The following is a 20,725-nucleotide window of genomic DNA, read 5'->3' on the forward strand; positions in this document are numbered from 1 at the left end:
CAAGTTGAGCAACAAATTTTTCAACTCGTCAAAACTTGTGTGTTTTCGTGAGCAAGCCTTTGCTTCAAACATCCCCCAAATCGAGAAGTCCATCACGTTGAGATCTGGCGAGTTTCGAGGCTACTCATCCTTAGTGGTGACAGAGGGAAAGTTGGACTTGAACCAGTTTGGCACGGTATTCTTTGTGTGAGCCTGGCCACCTTCTGCATGAAGATCCAGTTTTGGTTGTTATTCGTGTTCTGGGCCCAGCAAACATCGACCTGCGAACCAACTTCGCATTTTGTTGCAATAATTATGGCGCATCGTCTTTTGTTTCGATTTTAGATTTTTCAGTTCCATACTTAACAACGCAGTTCTACGTCAAAAGTCATTGGAAAACCTTGTCAGGGTAATCCACGTAAAAAAACTGCGTGAATTGCGAAAATCGTGTAAAAATAGCCGCGTAAAAATCGACTTCAGTGTATTCAAAGCAAACTCTATGGAAGAACGAAACTGAACGCTTCACGTTTGGCGGTGACAAAAATACTACGAAGAACCCATTAACTGCATAGAACTGGCGGTAAAAATTGTCTTGGCTCTCTCCCGGTTTCAAATTCATAATCTGTGGCTGTATGCGAACGTGCTGTACTGGAATGATAAAGTTTGAAATATATGGTAGTATGCTCTTGTAGACGTTTTTGTGTGCCTCACGAGCGTAGCAAGAAAATCCAGGGGAATTGATCAAAGATTTCGCTAGTTTCAACAATTCGGAAATGTATTCGTACTCCTCCATGAATACACCCCGAGCGTGTGTGACGACACTCCTGCAGAAGCCGGGCTTATCTTTGGCGGAAGCTTCCTTCAGTTTGCGGGGAAGGCAAACAGGAAGACAGGAGGGCAATCGACCGAATTTAGAGAGGATGATATTTTTTCCCCGTGCAACCCCAACCGAGGATGACGACAGCGACTGTGTTTGGTTTCCTGCTGATATCGAAGAAAGATGGTCGGGTGAAAGTTCATGAATCAGCAAATGTTTGCAAATTCGCTATTAGGCTGTGAGGGTGGTTAGTAGATATGATAGCTCGGGATCGGTACGGTACGGAAGCCCTGGCAGCAGAAGCAGCAGCCATCGAAAGTAAAAGTTGGAACGTGCTCGTGATTAATTTTGTTCCGAACCACACTGATCCGATATACTTCAACTAAGCTTAAATCTGAGTAAGGTCGGTTTGTATTGTAGGAAAGGTACCTACTCAAAAGTAGCAATGTTTTTTCCGATTCCAGTATCCGTGGTTACATTACCTCGCAACAAATTCTGTTATTTATTTTTTTACAATCTAATATTTGATACAACTCAAACACACTCTACAAAACATTGTTTCTTTTTAGCTTCCCTCCCGTTAGCCCACTGGCTGTGGAGTAGCAAGCAAATGAGTGCTGCATTTCCCACGATTTGAAATGTAAACAAAACTATTTATGCAAATTGTAGGACTCATCCGGAGGCACGGTATTTGCTTGCCTGGTGCGCATCAGGCAAAATCAACTATAATTATTTGAATTACTCTTTGGCTGGCGGGCAGCTGGCGGGTGGTAGACAGTCGATCACTCCAGCAGACATCCACCGGGAGAACGGTGCTACACGAATACACGTTACAATCGCGCTTCACATGCGCAAGTTTTGATTTGCCCTCGGCAAGAAACTTTGCCAAATGTTAAACGTGGACCTGCTGCCCAGTCAGTAGTCTGCTCTGCTTCACTCTTCTTCACCAGTTTGATTCAATTTTCAGCAATTTACTGTTACACTGCACTGGTTGGGATCTGTAAATACGTCTGCTTCCAAGCGAATCGATATTAGTGTGGTTCAACTCACAAGATTTTTCTTTAGTTTATTTTAATGTTATTTATTTGCATTACGCTTGAAATTATTTCGAAATTATTCTGAAATAATTTTTGAGAAAATATAATCCAAAACAACGACTGAAACTGTTCTAACAAACAATATAAATACTGCAACTAGCTTTTTGCCATATATTGTACTGTGCTGCCGGCAGGAAAACTGGTACCAGGCAGCCCAACGGTAGCGAACAGCTGTTAATTTCGCGCGAGAAAATGTCGATCATGCAGCAGATGGTCTTCGGATGGTTGGTGATTGTGGCGTCATACTATTATTGACATAACGAGAAAATAAATTTAGCACTCGGCAGCTTACGCGTAAGCATGGCACCGTATTTATAGCTGGATAGCTGGGCAATACTTTCCTAGTTTGATACCGAATCAAACGAGTCCAAACTTTCAGAAACTAAGTAATAAAATTGTCGAAATGCTGACAAATTATTGATTAAAGCAAAGTGAATGAAAATAACCTCGAATGTCGCCAGATAACAGATTACCAGACGCGAATCAAACATATTCCTGCCTACACCGCATCAGCAAAAACAAATACATACGTCCTCCCACTCACGCTAGACACCAACTGTCCACGGTCGGTGTTGCAACGCACGTTCGCTTAATTCAATGCAACCACGTTGTAATTACAATCTGCTAAAACATAACACTTAACACTTCCTCCCCGAACGGTTCCATGCGCAATTTAACTCGGGCCCATCATCGTCACACCAACCAGCGTTGTTGCCACTTTACCGTCTGTCCGTATCAGTTGTTACGAGGGGTCGTTCATTCCCAGCGCTCCTGATTCGCCATCAATATGTAAAATTCAATCTCATTGCTCTTTTATGGTAGAGCTTGGATTCACCAGTGTATCCGACAAATTAGTACAGGTCAGTCTAGATAGATGGGGTAGACAGTCAGTGCTCACAGTAGTCGACATGTAAATCCAGTCGGTGCAGTTAAAGGTAGACAGATTGGCAGGCTCTAATCGGTCACTTACTAGGACGACAACGGTGTTATCGTCGCTTGTTTATTCGATAATGATAGGGAAACTGAGCTATGTGGGTGTGATGAATTTTTTATTTTTTTTCCAACATTGAATTACGATGACTGACCAGTTTGTTTATAGTGTGACAAGTTGGAACAAAGTAGTTATTTTTTTGGTTTCAAAAACGCATTAGGAACAGTTATTGAGCAACTAAAATAGGTTTTCTGGAAGGTCCTATGAAACCTCAGGACAAAGCCCATCACAACAAAACTACGGATGTTCAAGCCGGAAAAAATTATAGATTATGGCTATTTACCCATTCCTTTGAGTTTTGGTGCCCCTGGCTATTCCAAAAACGCGTCAAAATCGTCCACTCACTCCAACGTGATCGTTAACCGTGCGCCTCTTTTCACTGTTGAATCGATGGAGATGCCAAGTACATCGTTCTGAACATCGCCAAGTACATCGTTGTTGTGAATAATTTGTGAAGGTATGTTCCGAAAGAGTACAACTTGGGAGTTTAGATAAAAGATATGCTCATCATGTGCTGCATATGTTCATATATTGTGTCCCATGTGATGGAACTTGGTCACTTTTCCGATGATAGATAGACTGACTATTTTTCTTCAGAAAACCCATCGCCAAGAATATTCGTGTAGTAAACTCAAGGTATACTTATGGTATATAAAAAATAATTTTTTTTTCATTTTTTTTTTCAAAAAATCATATTTTTTTTTCTTGATTTCTCCATGATCGGTTCGGTTTTATTGTATAGATAATTATTTGTAGTTTTTATAAAAATAAATTAGATTTGAAAAAATGAGGTTTTTTAGATAATCAATTTTAATTTTTCTTCTAACATATTTCCACAAAACAAATAATTTTTTTAGAGCATATATTATTTTCGTAAATACAAGATTGTTATCTACAACCTTGCTAAGGACTTCATACCGATCAAACAAACCGTTTTGGCTCCAAAAATATTAGAATCATCTATACCTTCGCAAAATAGCATTTTTCAATAGCTTCTCAAAAATGAACCATGTTTCAAAAAATTAAACAAATAGCACAGAATGGCATATTTTGCCTATAGAAAAGTCTATGCAAAGTTTCAGCCAAATCCCCAAGTTTCAGCCAAATTTTAGTTCTGTTGAGAAATATTATTCCAAAACCAATGATATGAATAATTTCCATAACCTCCGCACACAATGTAACAATACGTTGAGGGAAAAAAGCGTTGTGGTGGTTGATACCCGTTCTTATGTCCGACATTTCGGCCTTTTGACTTGGCCTTCATCAAGGGATCTACAAATTTATTAGAACATTTTATATAAATAGGGTTATTGCTCCATTATTCATCTCAACAACTAGGTGTAGCTATATACATCTTATTTGTCTCATTTGACCAATTTACCGTCAAATTTCTACAAATTTTTAAAAGTGAATCTATTTGCTACTCGATTCTGTCGAGTGATTGAAAGTTTTACGCTGAAAATATGGTAAAATTTGACGATAAATTGATCAAAAAGGCGTGATGAGATGAATATAGGTACTGAGATGAATATAAGAGCGATTACCCTAGTACATTTTTTTTCTTCAGAAACTGTAACATTGTTTTTTCTCAAAAAACTCACATAAAGTTGTACCGTTTTTCGTTCAGCGTACAAAGCTCTACGATAGGTTGTCATAGCTATCGATAGGTTCTCCTTCAAAGTACCTATATTGGAACGTTAGAGTGAGTTTGAGCTTTAGAGCTACGCACAAACTCTTACCACATTAAAAAGCACGATGCGTTGGTGAATTCAATTCATTTTCTCGAGCTTTTTATCGCACCTTTGATGACACTAAGATGGACTCTAACTTATAGTTTATGTTTTTGTCTACATAAATGCATGAAAACAATACTGTTGTGATTGATAAGTATAGGGCAAAAGAGATACTCTATCCCGCTCACTCTTCCTGCTCAGTGGAGATAATATTGTATCTTTCCCAAGCTGTATTGGGAAAGATTGCACAATGGTCCAGAAACCAAATTTAGGAGGAAATTTGGGTCTAGAGCTCTATAGCAACATTTTAGAGAAGAACTTTCTTCTACAAAGTTGTTACATATGATAAAGCGCTCATTGAAAAATTATCAAAAATTAGGGTGACCAACATTTTCGATGTTATCAAGTATCTAACTTTTTTATCTTTATAGATAGAAGAAAAATTTGTTCTACAATGTTATAGCTCCATTAATTTTAAGTAACTTTGTAAAAAAAAGTTTAGCTCTATCTTTGAAAACAACCGATCTATATTGAAAAAATATATTTTACGCTCAAACTTTTTTTTTCAAGTTTCATCTCAAAACTGTCTTTGAACGACTTTTAGAGCTTTTTAAGAGAAACAATTTTCAATGCTGACATCGTAAATATCTCAATTTTACTCAAAGTTATTAATATTGAACATCAAAATATAAGCGTTTTTCATTTGTATGTCATTCTTCTTGGGGCAAACATAAAAAATATCTCTTGGTCTCATTTTGAAGGGCATACTTGACTCTATAAATGAAGGAACTTTTAGAAATATGTTATTTTTTAAATTTGAGTAAATTCAATTTAAAAACAAGCCGAAAATTTCAATAATTTTATGCATTATGCATATAAAAGCACCCAGATTAATTTTTTGGTATTTTTTTTATAACTAGACGTAATTACCTTTAATTTGACCCAAAAAGATGGAAAATCGATCTACTGGTTCAAAAGTTATGAATTTTTTAAAAATTAAATACATCGAACACAGTCGTTTTTTGAGAATGAGACCAAGAGATATTTTTTATGTTTGCCCCAAAATGAATGACATACAAATGAAAAACGCATATTTTTTGATGGAAAATATTAATTACTTTGAGTAAAATTGAGATATTTACGATGTCAGCGTTGCAAATTGTTTCTCTTGAAAAGCTCTAAAAGTCGTTCAAAGGCAGTTTTGAGATGAAACTTGAAATAAATAAGTTAGAGCGTAAAATATGTTTTTTCAACATAAATCGGTTGTTTTCATAGATAGAGAAAAACTTTTTTTACAAAGTTACTTAAAATTAATGGAGCTATAACATTGTAGAACAAACTTTTCTTCTATCTACAAAGATAAAAAAGTTAGATACTTGATTGCATCGAAAATGTTGGTCACCCTAATTTTTGATAATTTTTCAATGAGCGCTTTATCATATGTAACAACTTTGTAGAAGAAAGTTTTTCTCTAAAATGTTGCTATAGAGCTCTAGACCCAAATTTCCCCCTAAAATCGGTTTCTGGACCATTGTGGATTGGGCTAGTGAAGATGGTAGCCGGAGTGGTGATGGTGTTGGAGCTAAAATTTGTAGATCTCCTAAGGAAGGCCAAGTTCAAAGGCCGAAACGTCGGACATAAGACATAGTAGCGTTTTGATACAACCTTAAGAATGAAAAAGCCATATTTCCCTTGAAATAATAATAATTTAAAATCAGAGTTGCCGGAAATGTTAAATTGGTTTCCTAGATTAGTACAAGTTTTGTAATTTCAAAGAGGTCCGAATGATTTTTTTTCGCGATGAAGTGCATGTTTTCAACATGGCTTGCCTCCGCCTACGAGAAAACAACTGATTGTGTTTTTCACAAGAGCAGATCCCAGATCATGCTGTGAATTTAAAAAGAATATGTGACCTTGAAAAAGGTCGATTATAATTTGTACTTGCCAGGAGGAACGGAACAATTCACTTTAAGCTGTTTCGTAACAATTTTAGCATCTCCTGGTATCAATATCAACCAATAGTACGGAAGACTAAACTTGGCTGCACTCTACTTGTTCGTGGCCCACTTGTGTCCTCCATGCCATCTGAATGTTGAGTTTGCTGACGTTTGAACAGTTGACAAACAGCTAAACTTCGCGCGCAACGTTTGTTTTTATACCTGAAAAACAAAACAATGCGCAACCTTTTTCACTTTCTTCCATAATACCATATTCGTGGTCCCGCCTACTTGTGGTCCCTATAGGGTGCACTATTGGAAAGTTAAAATATTTCTACGGCCAAAACGGTTTGAATGATTGGCATAGTGTCTTCGGCAAATTTGTAGATTGTAGAACTTTGTCCTTCAAAAAAAAAAATGCCCCCCGAAAAAAAGAATTGAAAAATTAGTACTCAGTTAGCCATATAGTTAGTTAGTTAGGGGCCATCCACATACCACGTGGACAGATTTTTAACGATTTACTACTATTTGGATGTGACTACGACGTAGGGAAAAAATCCAGCAGAAGCAGGAAAAAACTTACATAGAAATTGGTTGACACGTTAGAGAAGATATTCATTTACTCATTTATTTTGAAAAACTATTGGATACAAATAAATCAGCGCAAAAACACTGAGATATTCTGCATAGTAACAAGGCAAAATAGGAATAATAATCAGAAAATAAACAATTACTATCGAATATGTAACAAAAGTATGTCTGGTCGTGAAATTATAAGAATGATGGTCGAAAATAAAACAGATGACAGTATTGATAACAGTGTTCAATTTACTCCGTCAATCGAACCTAATTTCATTGATAACAATATTTACGCAAAAAAACTGACAAATCTTACATAGTAATGCTATTGAGTCCCTTAACAATGCATTTTTTCATATGTGTGTCATACAAAACATTAAGACCACTCTAAAGCAAAAAAAAAAAATTAAATTAGCTTTTCAATGGCCAATTCAAATAACGTATATGCGAAATCTCGCGGCGAGCACTTCTACTAGTAGAAGACCGCAAGTTTAACGCAATCAAAGCATCCGATTTTAGCAAGGCGCACTGATTGCTGTCAAAAGTAAAGAACCGGTGCGACAATATTTAAGACCAGTTTCTCGTTTGGACCGGTTTTTACAGAAAATTGATAGTTTGTTGGTGATGTTTTAAGTTTTTCGGATCCTGGAAAGTATTTATCATGTGAAAAAGAAGTGTGTAAGGTTTAAATTCTCCAATTCTAGTTACAGTCGCCGAAAAATAGGTCGCGCGCATAAATGATAGTAAAAAGCGCGGATGGTCATTAGCAAAATGTCCACGGCAGGCAGCAGCCAACGCAAAATCGCAGAGAACTTGAGACGATTCAAAACCTGTCAAATCTGAAACGGATCAACTCCCAAGAAAAACGACTTCGATTTACCATAAAGCGAGCCTCCAGAATAATTCCTTCAAGGCTCGAAAAAGATCCGGGACGAACTGAACTTGTCTGTGAGTTCCCGAACAGTTCAGCAGGGGCTAGGCAATAGAAGCCCCCGGAACGTCCCGATGTTGACGCCGAAGCATCTGGAGGCGCGGCTGAAGCTGGCAAAAGATCACTTTGATTGAATCGGTCCGGAGAAGGAAAAGCAGGGATGAAATATACTGTGGTGGGATGAGACAAAGGTAAATCTCATAGGCTTGGATGGAAAAATTGAGCTGCGCTTACATGCCACAGTGTACCGCAAAAACATTCAAGGATGTAGGAGCGAACATTATGGTGTGAGGGTGCTTCCCCTGGTACAGGGAGGGGAGATGCCCCTGAAATAACAGTTCAGATATTCGAAGCACACCACCAAGACCCTCGAAAAGTGGTTCCAGGATAACAAATTCAGCACAGAGACCAGATCTGAACCCTAAAGAGAATCTATGGGAGAACGTACTTTACTAACCCTAGAAGCTTATGAATTTTCTTGTTTTTATTTTTTACCATTACAACGCATTTTTTAACGAATGACTATTGTTTCAACTGAAGATGCTATAAATTTCTTCGAACAATGCACATAAATTATTATAAATTGACTGTAAGCAATAAATATAATTATTTTTGCTTGAGCAGTGGTCGTTTTATCCGACATTGTATATCAACTGGAATTTTATAACAGTACTCTTCCACCAGAACCGAAATTTACAGTAGATTTTGTTCTTATGTATTTATATGAAGGTGAGTACGGACATTGAAAAACAATCTTATTTATTCATCAGCTGCATTTAATTAAAAATATGTAATAATTCACCTCTGGCATGTTGGATAGGTTAACCAGTGATAATTGCAATAAAAAATTTATCAATATATTGGTTATAAATATTCTCTATGATGAAAAATTGCTATAAAAACTAAACTTAGCCTCGAAAAACATAACTCACCTTTGACTTTGCGAGCGCTGGATTCATATGTGTCCTTGTCGGGTATTTCTTCCTTGATTGCTTTTGCATCGAGCGCCATCTGTAAAATGAAGAGCAAAAAATAAACTTTCATTACCATGCACTGTCAGTCGATCGCGTGGCAGAAGAAAAAAAAATAGTTAGAAAAAAATTGATTAATTCCTCTGCAAACTGCAAGTTCTCCCACGCTTTCCTTCCAAAAACAAAACCGGACCCAAGTGAAAACAACCGAGCGGCAGAAAAAGTTTCTCATCCCAATCGTCCTGCGTCATTTCCATTCCGTTCATCGCCTCGCCAACGGCACCACAATCCGAACCGATTAAATTGACATTCAACCCCTTTTTGCAATTAGAAAACCTGTCAGCGACACGTTTCGTCATGATATCAGCAGCAGCAGTAGCGGCAAAACGCGCTCACCAGGCACAGCGCGCTGCGCCCCTGCCAAAGTCCCAAAGCGAGGCGGTAAAGTTTGGGGGCAGATTGGGCGCGCGTTGGGGAAAAAACAAAAAAGTTCGCAGCTGCAAGAAACAGCAGAGCAAAACGAAAAACCGTCAAAATCAAATCAAACCAGAATGTTTCCACTTGTGCCAGTGCCAGGCCCGCCAAACGGTGGGCCAATCAGAGTGGTGGTGATGGTGTCGGTAGTGGCAGCGGCAACAAAACATCAACAACAAGCACGGCCAACAGCCAAACACCGGCTGTCGGTGTTCCCTAAACACTCGCGCGCCGCACCGAGCCTTACCGACTCCACCACCCACACACTCTGCCCAATGACGACGACGACGACGCCTGCCTCGGGCTGTGCTGTGGTCTATACCGCTGTTTCTGCCACTTGCTTCGATGTATGCTACTCACAGGCGCGTCCTGCAGATTCGGCGGATTCGAAGTTGAATTGGTTATGGCAAAAGATAGAGAATTGTTTGATTTTAATATGCAATAAATAACGGTGGCAAGGATGATTGACTATCATTGTGCTTGATAGTGAAAAATTATAAAACATGACCTTGGATTAATCAGCAACTAACTGTTTCTTTTCATGAAATTATTACGAAACAAACCCTTTCAGATTGGCAAGTTTCTCCCTCTTGACCCAATCGGAAATGTTTCCTTTTGTATCCATTCCATGCCATAAAAAAATTAAATTTTTTCCACCCGATGTGCGACAGCAGCAGGCGCTCCTTCTCACGTGCAACTTTTATTCCATTCACCGCTTTACTCTGTGTGTTTATTCGGAAAATTCAAAATTGCAACATGTGTTGCTTCTCAACAAACACACTCATACCATTAGCGCTATCGAACCGACAACTGACTGCCGCAAGCCGGCACGAACTTCCCAGGCACTCTTCCTCCCACACTTCGGATATAGCGCTTCTCTCGTTCTCACTCTTTCCTGTCACTCACTCTCACCTCACGCGCGGGCACTCAACTCAACCCACCCCGCTCTGGCACAAGCAAAGGAAAACCCTTTATCCTCTTTTCGATGTTTCCTCCTCCTTTAAAGCATGTTCCGATTTGCTAGCAAAACAACGACAGTCTGGCGAAAAGGAGCCTCTCGGTAGCAGGTGTGGCATTTTCCCGCGCGGTTGAAAGGATCGTTTATGCGCGGGAAAACCTTCGCGAGCGTTTTGCTGGTTGGACGGAAAATCTCAATAGTTTTGCTTACAATGTCGCATATAAATATGAATGGTGTTGTCTAGCAACAAAATGGGTCTGTGCTCGGTCTATCATGAACCTGTTGCATGGGGTGGAACCACTTTCTGAAATAGCTCTAGTTGTGCTGGTGGCCAACCAAATGTAAATAAATAAAGTGAATAAACTTTCTGAAATTCGAATCAATTTCAATTGCTTGCCAAATAAGTGTGATTTTTTGGTAATACAATGCTTCTAGTTATTTAAAAGAAACATTATTTGACAATTTGATAAATGTTTACCTAGGAAAATGTACTGAAGGGGTAGAATGCCACAAATTTTACCATTTACAAGATAATTAATTTATCAGATGTTCTGCTGAAAAATTTCTTTTTATGTGGACAATCGAACTTGTGTCATAAATTTTGCATATCATACGAGGTACAAAACACACACATCAATTGAATAATTTTACTGAGATGCAGTATTTCATGAAACCCAAATATAACTAGAACTTATTACAGACTTAAGACCTTGATTCTCAATTTTAAACATTAAGCTTAGGATTTTAGACTTTAGACTTTGAAATTTAATTTTAGGCTTAATGGGCATGAGCATGAGCATGATTGACCGTCCGCGGTTGCTACTCCGTTATTGCCAGATCAGCTGTAATTACACAGAGAACCAATGGATGATGCTTGGGATTAGCATTCATCCTCAATGTGAAAAAACTGGTGACCTTAATCTTTATATTAGGCAATACAAGCGCCGGCCGCATTTGAATGCAGGTCAAAGAAGGAGTATGTATAGGAAAATGTTGACGTGATACTCGCTTTATTGGTTTAAAATTTGATTTTAGGCTTAAGACAATAAACTCAAAACTTAAGATTTTAGATTCCCTTTGGATGGTTGATCTTTCTCGGTGAACCTTTTCACCGAGAAAGATCAACCATCCAAAGGGAATAAAATTATACGGTGACTAAAACCTCAAACAATTAAGATTTTAGACTTCAGACTTTGCAATTAAAACTTAAAACTTTTAATTTCAAACTTAAGACTTCAGGATTGAGGCATTCAACTTGAGACATTAGAATTCAGACTTTCGAATTGAAACTTAAGACTTTAGACTTCATATCTAATACTTCACTCTTTCGATTTTTAAATTTCAGAATTTAGATTTACAACTTTAGAGTTTAGATTTTCGACATGAAGCTTTAGACTTAAGATTTGAAGCTTTCAACTGGAGGCTCTAGACTTAAGACTTTAGACTTTAGACATTAGATATTAGAATTTAAACTTTAGATTTCAGACTTTAGACTTTAGATTTTAGACTTGAGACTCTAGACTTTAGACTTTAGACTTTAGATTTTAGAAATTATAATTTAGACTTTAGACTAAAGACTGTAGATTTTAAATTTAGAATTTAAAATTTAGACTTTTGACTTAAGACTTAAGACTTGAGATTAAAAATTCTAAACTTTAAACTATAAACTTTAAACTTTAAACTTTAAACTTCAAACTTTAAACTTTAAACTTTAAACTTTAAACTTAAAACTTAAAACTTAAAACTTTAAACTTTAAACTTTAAACTTTAAACTTTAAACTTTAAACTTTAAACCTTAAACTTTAAACTTTAAACTTTAAACTTTAAACTTTAAACTTTAAACTTTAAACTTTAAACTTTAAACTTTAAACTTTAAACTTTAAACTTTAAACTTTAAACTTTAAACTTTAAACTTTAAACTTTAAACTTTAAACTTTAAACTTTAAACTTTAAACTTTAAACTTTAAACTTTAAACTTTAAACTTTAAACTTTAAACTTTAAACTTTAAACTTTAAACTTTAAACTTTAAACTTTAAACTTTAAACTTTAAACTTTAAACTTTAAACTTTAAACTTTAAACTTTAAACTTTAAACTTTAAACTTTAAACTTTAAACTTTAAACTTTAAACTTTAAACTTTAAACTTTAAACTTTAAACTTTAAACTTTAAACTTTAAACTTTAAACTTTAAACTTTAAACTTTAAACTTTAAACTTTAAACTTTAAACTTTAAACTTTAAACTTTAAACTTTAAACTTTAAACTTTAAACTTTAAACTTTAAACTTTAAACTTTAAACTTTAAACTTTAAACTTTAAACTTTAAACTTTAAACTTTAAACTTTAAACTTTAAACTTTAAACTTTAAACTTTAAACTTTAAACTTTAAACTTTCAACTTTCAACTTTCAACTTTCAACTTTAAACTTTAAACTTTAAACTTTAAACTTTAAACTTTAAACTTTAAACTTTAAACTTTAAACTTTAAACTTTAAACTTTAAACTTTAAACTTTAAACTTTAAACTTTAAACTTTAAACTTTCAACTTTAAACTTTCAACTTTCAACTTTAAACTTTAAACTTTAAACTTTAAACTTTAAACTTTAAACTTTAAACTTTAAACTTTAAACTTTAAACTTTAAACTTTAAACTTTAAACTTTAAACTTTAAACTTTAAACTTTAAACTTTAAACTTTAAACTTTAAACTTTAAACTTTAAACTTTAAACTTTAAACTTTTAACTTTAAACTTTAAACTTTAAACTTTAAACTTTAAACTTTAAACTTTAAACTTTAAACTTTAAACTTTAAACTTTAAACTTTAAACTTTAAACTTTAAACTTTCAACTTTAAACTTTCAACTTTCAACTTTAAACTTTAAACTTTAAACTTTAAACTTTCAACTTTAAACTTTAAACTTTAAACTTTAAACTTTAAACTTTAAACTTTAAACTTTAAACTTTAAACTTTAAACTTTAAACTTTAAACTTTAAACTTTAAACTTTAAACTTTAAACTTTAAACTTTAAACTTTAAACTTTAAACTTTAAACTTTAAACTTTAAACTTTAAACTTTAAACTTTAAACTTTAAACTTTAAACTTTAAACTTTAAACTTTAAACTTTAAACTTTAAACTTTAAACTTTAAACTTTAAACTTTAAACTTTAAACTTTAAACTTTAAACTTTAAACTTTAAACTTTAAACTTTAAACTTTAAACTTTAAACTTTAAACTTTAAACTTTAAACTTTTAACTTTAAACTTTAAACTTTAAACTTTAAACTTTAAACTTTAAACTTTAAACTTTAAACTTTAAACTTTAAACTTTAAACTTTAAACTTTAAACTTTAAACTTTAAACTTTAAACTTTAAACTTTAAACTTTAAACTTTAAACTTTAAACTTTAAACTTTAAACTTTAAACTTTAAACTTTAAACTTTAAACTTTAAACTTTAAACTTTAAACTTTAAACTTTAAACTTTCAACTTTAAACTTTAAACTTTAAACTTTAAACTTTCAACTTTAAACTTTAAACTTTAAACTTTAAACTTTAAACTTTAAACTTTAAACTTTAAACTTTAAACTTTAAACTTTAAACTTTAAACTTTAAACTTTAAACTTTAAACTTTAAACTTTAAACTTTAAACTTTAAACTTTAAACTTCAAACTTTAAACTTTAAACTTTAAACTTTAAACTTTAAACTTTTAACTTTAAACTTTTAACTTTAAACTTTTAACTTTAAACTTTTAACTTTAAACTTTGAACTTTAAACTTTGAACTTTGAATTGAACTTTGAACTTTGAATTGAATTGAAGACTTTGAATTTTCTATTTTCTATTTTCTATTTTCTATTTTCTATTTTCCATTTTCTATTTTCTATTTTCTATTTTCTATTTTCTTTTTTCTATTTTCTATTTTCTATTTTCTATTTTTTATTTTCTATTATCTATTTTCTATTTTCTATTTTCTATATCCTATTTTCTATTTTCTACTTTCTATTTTCTATTTTCTATTTTCTATTTTCTGTTTTCTATTTTCTATTTTCTATTTTCTATATTCTATATTCTATTTTCTATTTTCTTTTTTCTATTTACTATTTTCTATCTTCTATTTTCTATTTTCTATTTTCTATTTTCCATTTTCTATTTTCTTTTTTCTATTTTCTATTTTCTATTTTCTATTTTCTATTTTCTATTTTCTATTTTCTATTTTCTATTTTCTATTCTCTATTTTCTATTTTCTATTTTCTATTTTCTATTTTCTATTTTCTATTTTCTATTTTCTATTTTCTATTTTCTATTTTCTATTTTTTATTTTCTATTTTCTATTTTCTATTTTCTATTTTCTATTTTCTATTTTCTATTTTCTATTTTCTATTTTCTATTTTCTATTTTCTATTTTCTATTTTCTATTTTCTATTTTCTATTTTCTATTTTCTATTTTCTATTTTCTATTTTCTATTTTCTATTTTCTATTTTCTATTTTCTATTTTCTATTTTCTATTTTCTATTTTCTATTTTCTATTTTCTATTTTCTATTTTCTATTTTCTATTTTCTATTTTCTATTTTCTATTTTCTATTTTCTATTTTCTATTTTCTATTTTCTATTTTCTATTTTCTATTTTCTATTTTCTATTTTCTATTTTCTATTTTCTATTTTCTATTTTCTATTTTCTATTTTCTATTTTCTATTTTCTATTTTCTATTTTCTATTTTCTATTTTCTATTTTCTATTTTCTATTTTCTATTTTCTATTTTCTATTTTCTATTTTCTATTTTCTATTTTCTATTTTCTATTTTCTATTTTCTATTTTCTATTTTCTATTTTCTATTTTCTATTTTCTATTTTCTATTTTCTATTTTCTATTTTCTATTTTCTATTTTCTATTTTCTATTTTCTATTTTCTATTTTCTATTTTCTATTTTCTATTTTCTATTTTCTATTTTCTATTTTCTATTTTCTATTTTCTATTTTCTATTTTCTATTTTCTATTTTCTATTTTCTATTTTCTATTTTCTATTTTCTATTTTCTATTTTCTATTTTCTATTTTCTATTTTCTATTTTCTATTTTCTATTTTCTATTTTCTATTTTCTATTTTCTATTTTCTATTTTCTATTTTCTATTTTCTATTTTCTATTTTCTATTTTCTATTTTCTATTTTCTATTTTCTATTTTCTATTTTCTATTTTCTATTTTCTATTTTCTATTTTCTATTTTCTATTTTCTATTTTCTATTTTCTATTTTCTATTTTCTATTTTCTATTTTCTATTTTCTATTTTCTATTTTCTATTTTCTATTTTCTATTTTCTATTTTCTATTTTCTATTTTTTATTTTCTATTTTCTATTTTCTATTTTCTATTTTCTATTTTCTATTTTCTATTTTCTATTTTCTATTTTCTATTTTCTATTTTCTATTTTCTATTTTCTATTTTCTATTTTCTATTTTCTATTTTCTATTTTCTATTTTCTATTTTCTATTTTCTATTTTCTATTTTCTATTTTCTATTTTCTATTTTCTATTTTCTATTTTCTATTTTCTATTTTCTATTTTCTATTTTCTATTTTCTATTTTCTATTTTCTATTTTCTATTTTCTATTTTCTATTTTCTATTTTCTATTTTCTATTTTCTATTTTCCATTTTCTATTTTCTATTTTCTATTTTCTATTTTCTATTTTCTATTTTCTATTTTCTATTTTCTATTTTCTTTTTTCTATTTCCTATTTTCTATTTTTTTTTGTTTTCTATTTCCTATTTTCTATTCACTATTTTCTAATCTCTATTTCTATTTTCTATTTCCTTTTTTCTACTTACTAGTTTCTAGTTTCTGGTTTCTTTTTTCTATTATCTAGTTTTTATTTTCTATTTTCTAATTTTATTCATTGTTTTCTATTTTTAATTTTTATTTACTTTTAATTTTTTACTTTTTACTAGTAACTAGTCATTTTAACTATAACCTATTAACTCTTTACTATTTACTATTTACTATTTACTATTTACTATTTACTATTTACTATTTACTTTTTACTTTTCACTTTTTACTTTTTTCTTTTTACTTTTTACTTTTTACTTTTTACATTTAACTTTTTACTTTTTACTTTTTCCTTTTTACTTTTTACTTTTTACTTTTTACTTTTTTCTTTTTACTTTTTACTTTTTGCTTTTTACTTTTTACTTTTTACTTTTTACTTTTTACTTTTTACTTTTTACTTTTTACTTTTTACTTTTTAATTTTTACTTTTTACTTTTTACTTTTTACTTTTTACTTTTTACTTTTTACTTTTTACTTTTTACTTTTTACTTTTTACTTTTTACTTTTTACTTTTTACTTTTTACTTTTTACTTTTTACTTTTTACTTTTTTCTTTTTACTTTTTACTTTTTACTTCTTACTTTTTACTTTTTACTTTTAACTTTTTACTTTTAACTTTTAACTTTTTACTTTTTACTTTTTACTTTTTACTTTTTACTTTTTACTTTTTACTTTTTACTTTTTACTTTTTACTTTTTAATTTTTACTTTATACTTTTACTTTTTACTTTTTACTTTTTACTTTTTACTTTTTACTTTTTACTTTTTACTTTTTACTTTTTACTTTTTACTTTTTACTTTTTACTTTTTACTTTTTACTTTTTACTTTTTACTTTTTACTTTTTACTTTTTACTTTTTACTTTTTACTTTTTACTTTTTACTTTTTACTTTTTACTTTTTACTTTTTACTTTTTACTTTTTACTTTTTACTTTTTACTTTTTACTTTTTACTTTTTACTTTTTACTTTTTACTTTTTACTTTTTACTTTTTACTTTTTACTTTTTACTTTTTACTTTTTACTTTTTACTTTTTACTTTTTACTTTTTACTTTTTTCTTGTTACTTTAAAAACTTTATATTTTTTCTACTTTTTTTGTTCTACTCTTAACTTATAATTTTCAATTTTTTGTTTATTGTTTATTTTTTATTGTTTATTGTTTATTGTTTATTGTTTATTGTTTATTGTTTATTGTTTATTGTTTATTGTTTATTGTTTATTGTTTATTGTTTATTGTTTATTGTTTATTGTTTATTGTTTATTGTTTATTGTTTATTGTTTATTGTTTATTGTTTATTGTTTATTGTTTATTGTTTATTGTTTATTGTTTATTGTTTATTGTTTATTGTTTATTGTTTATTGTTTATTGTTTATTGTTTATTGTTTATTGTTTATTGTTTATTGTTTATTGTTTATTGTTTATTGTTTATTGTTTATTGTTTATTGTTTATTGTTTATTGTTTATTGTTTATTGTTTATTGTTTATTGTTTATTGTTTTCTGTTTATTGTTTATTGTTTATTGTTTATTGTTTATTGTTTATTGTTTATTGTTTATTGTTTATTGTTTATTGTTTATTGTTTATTGTTTATTGTTTATTGTTTATTGTTTATTGTTTATTGTTTATTGTTTATTGTTTATTGTTTATTGTTTATTGTTTATTGTTTATTGTTTATTGTTTATTGTTTATTGTTTATTGTTTATTGTTTATTGTTTATTGTTTATTGTTTATTGTTTATTGTTTATTGTTTATTGTTTATTGTTTATTGTTTATTGTTTATTGTTTATTGTTTATTGTTTATTGTTTATTGTTTATTGTTTATTGTTTATTGATTATTGTTTATTGTTTATTGTTTATTGTTTATTGTTTATTGTTTATTGTTTATTGTTTATTGTTTATTGTTTATTGTTTATTGTTTATTGTTTATTGTTTATTGTTTATTGTTTATTGTTTATTGTTTATTGTTCATTGTTTATTGTTTATTGTTTATTGTTTATTGTTTATTGTTTATTGTTTATTGTTTATTGTTTATTGTTTATTGTTTATTGTTTATTGTTTATTGTTTATTGTTTATTGTTTATTGTTTATTGTTTATTGTTTATTGTTTATTGTTTATTGTTTATTGTTTATTGTCTTTTCTCTTACATGTGTACTATTAATCTCATCTTATTCTTATCTCAGGAAATTTATGATTGAAATTATCTGCATTATTTTACAGCAATAAGCACAAATAATGTAAATTTCGTTTATCTTGGACACACCACAGTTCTGCCACTTGAAACTCGTCCTTCAATTAATCAATTCGTTTAACTTAAACCGCGCAAAATTGAATTAAACCAAAACTCTGTACCCATCTGGCTGCCGAACCCGGAAATTCGCAAACCAAGATTTACGGCATGTTTTTCCTGCTATAGTGCAACTTTTTTCCTCCGCACTAACCATCTCAATTCTGTCGCCTGTCGGTTTCAGGTTCCCTTTAAACAAGCACAAACTTTGAGTGTGCCACATACACTTTGGTCGGTTTTGGATTTTTTCGGTAATCCAAACTGCCACGTGTCACCTGCTACCTTTATTCGACTTGCTCTGTGTACTTACCTTCGACGGTTTGGGGTACCGGGAAGGTTGGCTGTGCCATAGGGAAGGAAAATTGTGCGCTAACCTTACAACAGCCAGTGTCGTCGCTGGTTCTGAAGAACTGCTTACTCAAAAGGATATGGCGTCGAAGCTCCCCCTCGCGTTCGCTGGGACAGCGGTATCAGCCGACGCTGAAACAGCAGCCGGAGCCTGAACATAACCTATATTAAAATATCGTTCTTCATAAGTTTTTGACAGATAGAACATATGCGCCCGCACTCAGCTCGGAACTCGGTTTGCGCTGACTGGTAGAAGATATGCGCTAGTCTGGGTCCCACTAGCTGGTGGTGGTCCGGTCTTCCGGCGGTGGCGTCGTAATATTAATGGATCGAAATGGATGTAGAAGTTTTTCCGTGCTCAGTGCGCTTGAATCGGCTTTCTAGAGTACGGTCAGGGCTGTCGCTCCTCCACCTCCACCTACGCGTACAGCTCCGCTAGCAGAGGACAGACCGGAAAGTGAAACAGAAGGATGATTGCCGCAGAAAACTCCTTCATTTCAATCCATTTGCCACCTGTTCTGCCACCGACGAGTGGCGAAGGGTTTGTGGGAACCATCGATTCCAATGCTGGTGGGAGTTCAGTTAAAGGTTCTATCGTCAGCAATAGTAATTGTAAGTACAATCGCACTGCGTGAAATATTGACGAAATTTTAATTACTCTCGAATCTTGACAGTTAAAATTTTTTAAACCAGTAGTATGACGCACTTAAAGGATTTAAGGATTTAGGGCAACAATCCACATGCTTGTGTTTTGCCCGAAGTTCACAATACCACATCAATGTTCCCGCGCATTACAAAACCAGATGAATTTGTGGACACTAATCCTGGGTCCCGGACTGACCGTACCTTGCCTGTTTGTTTTCCAAATGGAAAGGATAGGCAAAACCATATGACAAGCTCCATTCGGCCTTCGCCGCTTCTATTGGGTCTCTGCTGCCAACGAAGCGCAAGTATTTCATCTCGTGGTGGTCGTCCATGTAATGTTCTCACACCGATCGGTATGCTCGGTTCCCGGTTTTGGGCGAGAGAGAAGAACGTTGTAACTGATGCCATTACAACAACAGCATCATCCTTGCGGGGACGAAATGTGCACGAAATTGGCATTCGACAAAATACGGCGGGAACATGTGGGCGCGGTGAGGATGTTGAACCAGTGAAAAATGGAACGTAAATCCACCACAGGATGACACCATTCAGCAGCAACAACGACAACGGCGCGGTAGTAGGGAATCCATTTCGTCCACCCCCGAAAAAGCAAACAGGAGAAAGAAATTGAAAGTCGTTGTTCGAGACCACATTAACCGCAAATGTTGGAAACATTCGAAGAGGTAGTAGCTGTTGTTGATGCTTTGGGAGCTTAGTCTGATAGCGCATCCCAGACCAGTGGAAAAGATTCAAATGTTTAAAACTATCCACAGCACAGCACGCTGCTGCTACGACAAAATAAAAATGTCGGAAGCCCGGAAAGCCCGATGATACTGTGAGTGAAATTGTTTTCTGCGCCGAGATTTTCAGTCCTTGGCTGGCCAGGGGAGTTAAACATGTGTTGTGACTGTGGCAACAATCGGGTGCACAATTACCGTAACAGTTTATTGTGGGTGATGTTTTTGTCAAATTAAACTGGCTTGTATCCTAGAAACATCATTTCGTTAAGGTTTATAAATTAGTTTCACGTAACAGTTGGAGTAATTTATTTCGGAGGAAATTTGTTCTCAATGAATTTTCATGCAGGTGGTCTTAATAAAATAAGAGTGTTATGCGTTGAAATAACTTTTTCATCAAAATAACGTTCAAACAAACAAATTATTCTCCCGTT

The 20,725-nt window shown here is 31.6% G+C and overlaps 1 protein-coding gene across 3 annotated transcripts in view; it reads right to left on the reverse strand.

The window, feature by feature from the left end:
• Positions 1-20,725, reverse strand: part of LOC129721297 (protein CBFA2T2) — a 203,501-nt gene that overhangs the window by 97,627 nt on the left and 85,149 nt on the right. For all 3 annotated transcript variants that reach the window (XM_055673722.1, XM_055673723.1, XM_055673721.1), the window contains one exon: positions 8,997-9,075. In XM_055673722.1, coding sequence (XP_055529697.1) covers positions 8,997-9,075 — 79 coding nt within the window. The remainder of the gene's footprint in view (positions 1-8,996; positions 9,076-20,725) is intronic.

Source organism: Wyeomyia smithii, chromosome 2, assembly GCF_029784165.1.
Source record: "Wyeomyia smithii strain HCP4-BCI-WySm-NY-G18 chromosome 2, ASM2978416v1, whole genome shotgun sequence".
In the NCBI taxonomy this organism is placed as follows: domain Eukaryota; kingdom Metazoa; phylum Arthropoda; class Insecta; order Diptera; family Culicidae; genus Wyeomyia; species Wyeomyia smithii.